Source organism: Pocillopora verrucosa, chromosome 5, assembly GCF_036669915.1.
Source record: "Pocillopora verrucosa isolate sample1 chromosome 5, ASM3666991v2, whole genome shotgun sequence".
Classification (NCBI taxonomy): domain Eukaryota; kingdom Metazoa; phylum Cnidaria; class Anthozoa; order Scleractinia; family Pocilloporidae; genus Pocillopora; species Pocillopora verrucosa.
In genome coordinates, this window is record NC_089316.1 from 22,094,191 (window position 1) to 22,106,520 (window position 12,330).

General features: G+C 37.7%; 1 protein-coding gene across 2 annotated transcripts; it reads left to right on the plus strand.

Annotated features, from left to right (window-relative positions):
- Positions 1-8: 8 nt before the first annotated feature.
- Positions 9-4,677, plus strand: LOC131797876 (uromodulin). 2 transcript variants are annotated; one of them, XM_066167679.1, is made up of 6 exons: positions 9-126; positions 785-1,109; positions 1,648-1,794; positions 2,098-2,220; positions 3,105-3,245; positions 3,765-4,677. In XM_066167679.1, exons 3-6 carry the CDS (start codon positions 1,782-1,784, stop codon positions 4,127-4,129), a joined length of 642 nt encoding a protein of 213 aa, XP_066023776.1. In that variant the 5' UTR covers positions 9-126; positions 785-1,109; positions 1,648-1,781; the 3' UTR covers positions 4,130-4,677. The 2 variants fall into 2 exon arrangements, with proteins under 2 accessions (XP_066023776.1, XP_066023775.1); XM_066167678.1 differs by having other exon boundaries at positions 785-1,020.
- Positions 4,678-12,330: the final 7,653 nt, after the last annotated feature.

The window sequence follows — 12,330 nt, forward strand, 5'->3', positions numbered from 1 at the left end:
TTTTGACTTAAGTGAAAGGAGTTAGTGCAAACAGTGCAGTCAAAGCTTTCAATGCATTTCTGCTTACGTACTGAGAAGTGATTTCTTCTGCAGACCGATAAACTCGATGTTATGTCGCTAGTTAAGGTAAATTTTATTTCAGTTTAACTTTACTAAACATAATTCTAACGGTACTATTCTCATTTTATCCACCTTCCTCAAATTCTCCTTTTCATATGGTACTCTTTGCACAGCTTCAATTGGCAAAACGCTAACGATACCGTTTTAAGGGAAATATTTACGTTCTTTCCTTTTCCCCAGTACTTTTGACTATTACTTCTAGGTACACTTTATCATTTCTTTCCCAAAACTTTCGGAAATTTCATGTGATAAACCCACAATTTTGTAGCTTAAATTTTATATTATTTTATGTTTCAATCGTGGATGACATCGTTAGTCTTTAGTTTCGATGAATACTGATGTTGTGTCGACTCAGGCACTAGTGGGAATCCTTTCCTGTATCTTCTATCTGATTAATAATGGTAATAGGACCGAGCGGAGTCCAATTCAGTCTGTAATCATACGAGTGATTAACAAAATCGGACGATTTAAGTAAAAGTATCACCAATCGGGCGAATTGAAGTGCACACCTGTCAGTAACTATGACGTCACTCGCAGTGAAAAACTAGCATAGGAAACAACATGATTTTGAGTGCTGTTTTAAAAATCCCCCATCTCTTAGCATAATTCTGTAAAATATCAGCCACTCGAAAGGACTATATATCTGGTCGAATGTTATTTTCAGTGAAATGATTTGCCGAATTGGTCTAAGGATGGTTCTTCTTGCATCTTTATTTATCGTCCACCTGCTGTCTGCAACAACCGCTGAACAGTGTGGAACGGAATATTCCATTTTCGGCATGATGTTAACGAGACACAGTTTTAAGACGATGAAAACGTCTAGCGCAATGGAGTGTTTACATGCTTGTAGGGATGACGTGAGGTGTCAGAGCCTGAACTACGTAATCGGGGAAGTTAGCTGTGAGTTGAATGACCGCACTAATAAGGCCAAACCTGAGCATTTTTGCCAGATTCATTCCGATATCATCTTACACGAGACAAGAATAGGGGTGAGTTATTGCTTTTTGCTTTTAACATACTCCAGAAACTACAGTCGACTAGACTACAAAAAGAGAAAGAATCGCTGGCGTATTCCATGGTATCACATGGACCCATATGCCAGCAAGGCACTCGAGTAGAAGACCGGGTCCCTGTGCATATCTTGGCGCGGAACAGCAGTTCATCATAAAAGCTTTTTGTATAATTTTACATACAATACATAATGTAGGCTTCTTCCTCTCCCTGTTATTTTTCTTGAACACTTTCTTTAGGAGGGCCTAATTGAGGTGATGGTTTTTTACGGTTGAAAGTTAAAATTTTAGCCATTTCTCTTTCCGCCATGTTTTAAAGCAAAACTTTAACGGCTGTCTATTTTACGACAACTGCTAAAATTTACTGGTTTTTATGTCTAACGGCTAAATTGTTTTTGCTGTGTTACGGCTAATGGTTAAACCCATTGAGACCCTCATTTAGAGACATTATTCTTCATCCTTAGGGAGCCAGCCAGTTTCTTTTTTTAATTCTGATCCCTCTGTTGTTTTCTTCCAGTCCCTCTCGGTTCCATACGTGAGCTGCCTGCGGAGACATGTAGAGAAATCAAGTTGAGTGAAGGTCACGCAATCAGTGGCAACTATTGGTTGAATTCGATTGTTAATGGAAAATCCCTTCTTGCTCAGTGTGATATGGAGACAGAAGGTAAGTTTAGCTGTATTGAAACCTCTCGTCTTAGGAAACTGTTTTCGGGGGGGGGAGTGGGGGGTAAGTTTATGAAACTATTGAGCTACGTCAGTGGGAGAGTATAACAAGGTAATTTCAGCTTTGAAGAAAAAGTAAAATTGAATGAAAAGGTGATGCTACCATAACCTTTGAATCTGTATCGAAGTCTCAGAGGTGTTTCATGAATAAACTTTCGAATGTGGAACTTTCATTCTGAGAGCGTACTTTTTTAAAATATAAAATGCTACGTCTATGATTTTTTCGCAATTTCGCAATCATCAGATGTTGACGAGTGTAGTGCTGACGTCCAGATTTGTGGCTCTAATGCAAACTGCACAAATACCAACGGCTCTTATTACTGTTCCTGTCATTCTGGTTTCACAAGAAGTGGCAAAGAATGTGTAGGTAAGGACATTATGTATAGATTACTTTTGAAATTACTTATTCTTTTTGTGTGGGACACACAGAAGGCCTCTTGTTATAGAACTTTGCTAATTTTTATAAACTGCTCGTCGTACAAGTTCACTTCATGTTCAGTACTTGCTCGTCATCTCTCTGTCAGATTTCTTCCACCATGTTCCTCTTGATCGACTTCCTTACAGACTATCAGTAGTATATCCGAGGATGACTCTCAACAGGGCTGTTGATGTTCTGTAGAGTACATCATCTGCCCATTGACATCTCTTTTGTCATATTTTCTTAGTCAGCTCTTCATTTTGGACATATGACTTTCATCATCTACAGTAGCGTCCCTGTTTTCGTATTTTTCGTTGAATAGGCATCAAGCAGTCTTCATATACAAGGCTGATAATCCAATAATGTAACAACCCACAGCCATATTTTCTTCTTAAGGCAAATACAAAGTCGATCTCTATTTATGGGAGATAAAATTTTTGTCTCCTAATAATGTTGGTATCCTGTGATCAAACATAATGTTTGAGGCAAGCTTACCACCACTCCAGACGTAACTGTCATGGCTAAGAACAGTTTTTGTATCCATGTGGATGTTTGATATTTTAAAAACCGCACAAATGTTAAAATTGTTTCATAGCTAAGATAAGCAAAGTCACATAGTTTTTTTTTCCAGATGACAAATATCTAAAATCAATTCCGAAGGAACTTCTTTTGTATCCCTTAGGGAAAATAGTCTTTCTGCGGATTGGACTTTTTAAAACCAGTTTTATCTTAGTTCCCTTGCTTTGCATTAGGAGATTATAAAAATTGTTTACCTAGAAAAGACTACTCCATGAACTGTTCAGTGTGAACCGATAACTTTTTATATTTCCCAGATATAGATGAATGCACAGCTGGTGTTCACTCTTGCCTTCTTGGAACAGCCACGTGCATTAACACTATTGGTTCATACAACTGTTCTTGTAACCTTGGTTACGTAGGGGATGGAAGGACAAGTTGCTATGTGCAGTCAGCCGGTCAGTGGTTTTTTCTTTTACAAGTAATGTGAAATCATTTTACTTATTGCTTATTGCAGAGGCTAACATTTTTTTTTCATCTCATACTATCTCAGATATTTTCGTCTGACTTCAAATGCTTCACTGAAGTTTGCTCTTCTTTATTTTTTAGAAATTAGGGCGGGTAATGATTCAGAATAGTGATTCGTGAGCCGTACATGTAAATATTTTATCTCAAAGAAAATAAGAATGATAATTTTACTCGAATTGAGGTTCAAAGCTCTTTCCCACGCACATGATCAGAGGAGAAAATATCTTAATAACAGATTAATGAACTGATAAAATGCATGAAACAAGAATGTTGTCGATCATTTCGAACTGTGTTGAAGCCATTGAATCTCCTAAAGAGTATTTAAAAATCCATATAAGAAACGTAAAACACCAAGGAGACAAATGGAAATGGAAGAAATGAACTGAAACAACAATGAGGTAGCGTCACTGTAACTCTTTAGCTGTGCATTTATCTGTTTTCTCTCTTAGAATGTCAAAATCCTGCAAGTCTTGCGGAAGCTAACAGGAAAGTAACGTTCACCGGAGTTGGTTTATGCGACAATACACTCGGTCCAAATTGGTTTCGTTTCCAGGGAGCAGCTGGAAATAGAATGGCTGCCACATGTGTTCCAACTAACCGCTGTGGAACGCATGCAACTGGTTGGTTAAAAGGGGTTCATCCTACAGTGAGCGAGGCTATAGTCACCAGGCAGGTCTGCTTTCATTGGTCAGGAGAATGCTGCAACTGGTCAATCAACATCCAAGTAAGGAATTGCAATGGATATTTTGTGTATAACATCAGTGGTACACCTCCAGTGCATCCCTGTCATCTGCGGTACTGTGGTGCTGACTAGATTGTCAATGAAAACAATACGAAGCGCGTTTTTCTTATGGACGCTGTAAATCTTCGACTGATTTCATCCTCAAGGATCTTTCTCTGGCTGTGAAATGAAAGTGGTCTAGGTAGTCATGGTTTTTGAACTCGCAGAAAATTTTTTTCTCCAACAAATAAGGATACCAAATTCCTTTGACATTATTCAAGCAGATTAAGGGGGGAAATGTTAATAAGCAACAGATCGGTGAATAAAATGATCAAATTTTTAAATGTAAATAACGAATGAGGCGAAGGCATACAAACACCTACCTAAGTTTAAAGTATATTAATGTCGGATATCAACCTTTGTTCCCTTAAACCCAGTCGTTCGAGGGTTTTTATTCTTCGCCTGTGGCCGTGTTAACAATGAACCCATGTTTAGTCTTCAATCACAAATCAGTGCTAAGCTCTAAATTCCCATAGCAGTTGTGATAGCCTCACTAAATGATTTGCAACTTATTGTGCTTTAGTGAAATAAAGACAAATAAAAATAATAAAAAAGTGTACAAATTTGTGAAATAGAGACAGTATAACGCAACATGGCCGCCGTTTGTAAGAACTATAATAATAATAATAATAATAGTAATATTTAACGAGGGAGCCCAACTCGCCACAGCGGTTTTCAGTGGGGCTCTCATTAACTAATTAATTCAATTACTTCAATTCATTACCTTAATTGATAAAATAATAATAATGATAATAATAATAATAATAAATAAATAAAATAAAATGTGTTTATAAATAAATTTAAAAAGAGTCAAAATCTTAAAATCGATAACTAATCGAAATATCAAAGTTCAAAATTAATCAAAATCTTTTAAGAAAGTTTTCAGCTAGGATTTAAAAGTAGATAAGAGATGTGTTTCTTTCAGATCAGTTGGAAGACTGTTCCAGTCTCTCGCAGCTTGATGGATAAATGTTTGTTTACCCCAGTTAGTTCAAGGAAAGGGTAAACGAAGATCATTGGAACGTCTTGTTTTATATGAATGGACAGCTTGATTTTTGATGAAATTAAAGTTAAAATCAGTTTCCCCAGTCAGACACTTGTAGATTGCAATGCAGCGATGAAAAAACCTTCTTGCGGAGAGTGACTTGAGATCTAAACTCCTCGGTGCTTCGGTTGACGAGCTTCGGGGTGGGTGCCCCAGCAAAACTTCAGCAGCTTTATTCTGTAGGATCTGTAATTCTGACATTATGGTATCATTGTTCTGTAACCTATAACTGGGTTTAGGCTCGAGTCGATTGTGCTCGTATAACTGGCATATTATGCTCCTAGCACGGCTTAAAATTTCTTAAATTTATGCCAGAGTTATGCTCGTTTCTCTAAATTATGCTCCTCACATCAAAATTATGCTACTTGATTTTTAAGCAAAATAAAGGCAGAGCACCTGGATAAACATAAAACAAACAGAAACTGATTACTTATCTGGTGACTGTAGCCCATCATTTCAATAAACCAATTATCAAACAATGTGTCGTTACAGGTTCCCCTGCATTTGTTCCTCAGAATTGATAAACATACAGTTTATCAATTTATATCATACGTGCTCATCGTTTCTCAGTCAATGGAGCTTCTTAAGTCAAAGTAAGGATGCAGAGTTATACGCTTATCAGCGTTTATTGTACCGAAGCATAACACAAGCCTGAACACAGGAACATGATCTACTACAGCATGGTCTTGTGAACCGCTGAAAGAGGAGTTAATTATTGAGAATACTCTTTCTGTAGCAGCAGATGAGGGTTGCACTAGGAGAACCTTCATGACTGCAGACGACCAGTTTCCGCTTTAATCCTTTGCTTGTATATCATTGGAATTACTCCTTTATGTTAGAATGATGACTAAGACGATAGCCTTGCTTTTCAAGGAGCAGTCGGAGTTTATCTATCTTTCGTAAAGGAATTCCAGCTTTGAGGAACTCCTCTACCATCTGTAAACAGTATGCTCTCTCCTCAACCGGCAACGTGTAGTCCTTGCTCTGTGTATTGTCTAGTCTAAGCGCCTCTGTGATAGTTCGGTCTCGCTTCTTGGTTTTTTTTTTATCTTTGCCTTGCCTTGGAGGCAACATGATTTTGAAGTATGCTCTTTTTAGAGCTTAGAAGCTCCTTGGAAGCGTCACAAAACAGTTTACTGTTTCGAAGACACAAACTTTCTCCGGGAAATTGCTTGATTCGATCGTTAAGACAAATGTTTTTTGGATCTGCTGTATCTTTTCGCTATATTTTCCTTTAGTCGGTTTCGATACACGCTCCCGAGAGACTGAGGCTCTTTGTACGGCATTTCCTGAAGAACTAGAAGTGTTGGACGAGGATCCGTTCGACGAGGAGGACGCCATCTTTTATCTTGGATCTCAGTCAACTCGCTAGCGAGTCGTACTAGGGGTGCGACTCGCTACCAAGTAGGGCCTGAAACTAAGAAACGTTACAACGACCGCAGTGAATCCACCCTAGGCGCAACTCGTTATTAGCAACAAACATTCTAGAAACATAATTCAGTCAAGCGAATTATATTCAATACAAAATTACGAAAATTGTTCACATCGTGGAAGTAAAAGAGCAGATTATGCCGGCAGTGCTTTTCTTTGAAAAAAGTTTAAAATTATGCTTGTGTCACCAAATTATGCTCAAAATTATGCTGGGACAATCGACTCAAGCCTAACCGGGTTCGCGGTCAATTGCCCTGTTGAGTTCACAGGCGGGTAATCTACTGAGGACTGGAACCCGGTTTTCCCTTCACCTCCTATATTGCATAAACATATATTTTGATTCAAACCATTCTATCAACCTTATCAAGGTTGATAGAATGGTTGTTATCTGATGTTTTGCCCAGCCCCAAAACGAAGATTTTCCTTCGATACTGATTTAGTGGAAATCAATTTTTTTATACCGAATCGAAATTTATCTTTGCAAGTGGTGTTGTATGATCCTCTTTGCTGGCGCACCACAGAGGAATTGTATCAGGCAGTGAGACAATTTAGTGGCTATTTCACAACTGGAATTTATTTCTACAAATATCGCGTGCAAAGAAGTGAAAGTGTTTCTCAGTAAATAAAAATAATAAATGATAGAAGCTTACTACTCAACATTTACGATATTTTAAAAAAGTCCCGATGAAAAAATATTTAAAAAAAAAATAAACAAATAAATAAACAAATAAACTGGTAGATATGGTTCCGTTGTATCGCTTGGTCCATCTGAGAGCCTATCCTGGTACTCAATTGTTATTTTAATTATTGTTTAAATCTTTGGCAAACAGCATTAGAGTATGATTTTAGAAGAGGTGAATCGTTCGATTCCATTCGAATCGAGGCGATTCGACGACATTTTCAACCCTGCCTCGTAACAGGTTGAAGAACATTTTCTACTTCTTGAAAATCGGCTTCCGGTATGACATTTCACATCAAGAGCGACGATTTAATCAGATTTTCGGTATCACAAGACTACTTAACCGCGAACTAACCTCCGGAAGATCGATGCTTCTTATTGATACATATAGCTAAAGATCAACCTTATTTGAGTCGATCCAAACACTATTGTCACTATCATTGTTACCAATATCATCACTATCATAACTGCGAAACTCTTGTCATACCATTTCCCGTGTGTATCGCGTTTAGGTTTTAATTACCCGTGAGTGTTTGTATGTTTTATTAGTTACGTTGTGTACTTGAAGTTGATGTTTATATCGTTGTATATTATCACTTAATTTATGTAAAGTAATTGTCATGTTTTTTTGTATAAATTTAGTCCTTTGGATCAATATTTACGTCCAGTCTTAAGAAGCAGCCTCGCCGTATTTTAAATGCCTGTAAGGCTCTGCACCGCTAAGGTGAATGTTTTTCTTTATTGTGAATTTATTCATAAGATGCAAAGAATACCCACCCCCAACCAAAATAATATAATCATTGACTCTTATTTCACTAAATGTTTTATTCCTTTATACTTTTATTTGGTATATAGTTCCCTTTTCCTGCAGCTTTTAAACGGAAATGCATTCTTATTACTTTTAAATTCATCTGTTTGTTGGACGTGGAAAATGGGCTCCGCGATATCGCTAATTTGGCCGCAAAATGGTCACTTATCACAATTGTTACACTCATTCTTCCGTTTTTCTTAGAAACTTTGTCGAAGTCTTTGCATAAAAAGAATTTTTCTCCTTTGACGAGTTTAAGAAAATAACCTATTAAGTTTCTAGAGGGTCTCAATGGGGTGATGGCTTTTACGGCTAAAGGCTAAAATCTTGGCCAATTTACGGCTAACGGTTATCACCTTTCCATTGCCTCCACCAGACATATTTTTTACGGTAAACTTTCTTTTACGGCTAACGGTTAAAATTTGTCGATTTTTACGCCTAACGGCTAATGGTTAAGTCCATTAAGACCCTCTTTCTACAACTGTTCCTTTAAAGCTTACCTCAGATTTTTTCCTTCGGTTTTTATAGAGATACTTCGTAAATATACGTCCATTCCACTTTAAATCTTGCATCGGCTCATCATACTTTAGGTTGCCTAAATTTCAGTCTCATTTTACTACACCTCTAAATAAAGTAGACAGGGTTGTCCCCCAAATTTCTCTCGATGCAAGAATTATAGCAAGCTAAGACAACATTCCAAAATTTGCCAGATATAATTTTTTACCCTGTTTCTTGTGGGAAATTAAGAATCTTAGCCGACTAAACAGATCATCACTGCAGTATAAAATAGCCTTTCGGTAAAAGCCACTGAGCTACTTCGTTCTATTTTTCCCAGAAAGAGGCCAGCGTATGTGTGTTTTGAACCAATGCCTACGGGAAGAAGACCCCTCGATTTTCATTGCACTTCAATAGTTTGAATGTAGTATGTTGTCCATACATAACCGATATCCCAGACATTCACTGCTGGCAAGATACTTACCCTAACTCGTAATAGATTTCTGGTAACGTTGTTAGGGTCACCGAAGTAATAGAAAAATTTCCCCCACACACGCACACTTGGTAAACAAACCTTCGACAAGTCAGACAGTTGATTAGAGCCGATCGAAAAGTACAAATTTTCACTTGAAACTGCTGACTGATCGCTGTCTCCAAGATGCTTTACAACAAATGAACACTTTTCTTAACCAACCACATTGACAATCTCAAGTGCGAGAATTAACTTTGGATAATAGCTTTATGACTTCTGCGAGGAATTATTTTTGGTACACGACAAATTAAATACTGGTGCCATGTTACTTGTCCCAGCCTCCTGTTTAATTCACTTTTAGTGTTCTGGCTGTCGCCAGAAAACGCTAGTGTTTTGGGTACGGGGATACCCAAAACTCAGGGATATCCGAAACACCTAGACACCGCGCACCGCTCTGTGATATTGCTGCCTGGTTCAAACTGGATCTATTCCATTGAGTGAAAAGCTGATCATTTCCATCGAGCCATTTCATCTGAACTCCATGTTATTAAAAACGAGCAACAGTCAGAAAAATAGATACGTCAAGCTTCACTGATTAGTTTGTACTATAAAAAAAAAACAAGACAGCGACAGCAACAAAAAAAAAGGAATACGTTAAGATAAATGAACGTTTAATCGTTTGTCTCACGATCAAAGAGTCAGGCTAATCAATAGTGTATCGGATCGCGACCTTTCGACTCCTATGCTGCACGTCCTCGTTAGCATTTATCTATGAACCACAAGGGCAAGAACGCAATTAAAAGTTTTGACATATCTAAATACTAGAATGTTATAACCAACCATGGGTGCTTAGTTTTCATGTGAGTAAGTTTTTAAAGAAACTCTGGTGCTGCGTCGGTGGGAGAGTATAGCAGGTAATTTAGTGTTAACAACTGAGTTGAAAACGAAAATTGGCCACAGTACAGAGTTAAAAGGCTGGCGTTTCGAGCGTTAGCTTTTCGTCAGAGCGATTGGAGGAATTGTGGGTTGTAGTGACGAGAAAACAATAATAAATTAGTTGAATGAAAAGCGCTCGTTGATACCGTGGGGATTAAGAGTGCCGATTTGGAGGATAAATTTTTGTTCAAGCGCTTTGCGGCTTTCCGAACTACCTAGATGTAAGTAAAGGCCGCAAACTGCCATATGTTGTTTAGATTGATCAGGGAGATTGAAGTGTCTAGCGAAGTGTTTGGATGCGTCCTCGTCATTTAATTCTACGTCGCGAAGGTGTTCTCGGAATCGGTCACCTGGTCGTCTTCCTGTTTCACCAATGTGTTGCAAAATTGTAATATAATGCGATGTGTGCATAGTTTTAGTTTTAAATTCAGTGCGCTTTACGAGAAATTCAGATAAAGGTTTTCCCTATTTTACCCCGCGGCAAAAATAATCGGAACTATACCGAGATAAATGGCCCCTCCCTTTTGCGATATTTAGGGATTTTTTTTTACCAATACCAAAATTTATCAATTTTTTTATTCAATATTTTCCCTAGTTTTTGTCTTTTTTGTTTTGTTTTTTTTCCTGTTTTCGTATTTTTTTGTTTGTTTTTTTAATTTCCTTTTTCTACCATTTACTCGTAGTTATTTCAAAGCCCTTAAACACTACCTTCACTTTAACTTCATGCAAATTTTGCCTATCATCAGATTATTATCTATGACTCATTAATTTCAATTGCCTTCGTCTTCCGTGAATTTATAACAGCGTCGTTGATTCTTTGTTTTTCTTTGTCAACCAACATTCATCTCCTTCCCCAGATTAAAATAAACTATGAGTTACACACCAACATAGGGGCACCCTCTTTCCTTACCAACAAAATAATGGCCAATACTGGACAACTTTCACTTTCTTTGCAGCTTGCTGTCCTTCACTTAGGCATTATTGTTATGGGTCAAGACTTTTGACAAACGTGTATATTTTTGTTATAGAGCTGAAAAACTTTTGCATTTGTCTCCTCTCTTGATTTCTCAAATTAGAGTGTGCGGACTACAAAGTTCTGGATAGTACTGACAGAAACATTAATTACGAAGCAGGGTGGGAATGTGACGACGGTATCGTCCGAGGATGGTTCCGTTTCACCGGAGCAGCAGGTTCAAGGATGGCTACCAGATCGTGCATCGCAGGGCAGGTGTAACTCGCAAATTTCGGTCTGTTTAAATGGTAAAGATCCATCTGTTGCCGACGGAATGGTGATAAATAGCTCTGCTAATACTTTATTTATTAATTCTTGGGCTTTTCTTTTTGGTAGCGAATTCACAAACAAAACGATGTTTCGATTTTTCCGTAAAAAAAGGCTGTTTCTGCAGATTAATCAACTTGCAAAAAAAAAAAAAAAGAAACGTTGTTCTTTGCTTAAACACAACAAAAGAGCGGTAAGAATACGTGTGCGCCACATCGAGAAATATCAAACCCTTGGTGAAACCGATAACTTTCCTTTCACAGATAGATTTTGGAGGTACTCGCCGAGAAGCGACAAACTTCTTACTCATGGTAAGGGGTAAAGCGCTACGTGAGGACAAGGCGTCAAACACCGTTTATTCCGAAAAAATGGAATGAGCTACTTCCAAACTTAAGACCTCCATCCGTGGCAGTTTAAAAAGCGAGGGGTAGATTCAAATATCATATCAAATGAAGAGACTCCTCGAACGAGTAAGACTTGTGAAGATATGGTCGCGGTGATACTCGCAATAAAGCAGAAAATTAATATCAGGAGATTATTGAGGAGCTTGCATGCATTCTTCTGGCATCCTGATCAGTTCCTTACTCGTTTTTGACAAAAAATATGCGAAGAGGATCACCCGCAAACAACTCACGGGATTCTCATTATATCTAAACAGCTCAAGTCAGTCCTATAAGGGGAACGAGTTGAATTACAGTTGAATTGTTGTTGGGTTGAAATGTCATCAGAATCCTGACATCGTGCGGAATTGAACAAAACGAAATCTTTGGTCGAGTTCTTTTAGGTTTGCAAATAGTTTCTTTATTGGTTATCACATTCTTCACCAATTCAAACATTTGTCAACTTTGGAGAATATTACTACGTTATGTTTTCCTAATATTTGTATTAACTCCCCCTTGAAAGCTTATTTCGATTACATTACAAAGCCATTTGTTGAAATGAATAACATTTTCAGTATAGGAGCTTGTTATTGTCCTTGTTCTGTTAGAAAAATTGTCGCTACCTAAGTTTAAATAACGCTTCTTGAGTAATACATAAACAGGGTAAGAATTAGGAGAGCCGAAGTACTCAATTTATGCAACACTTGGG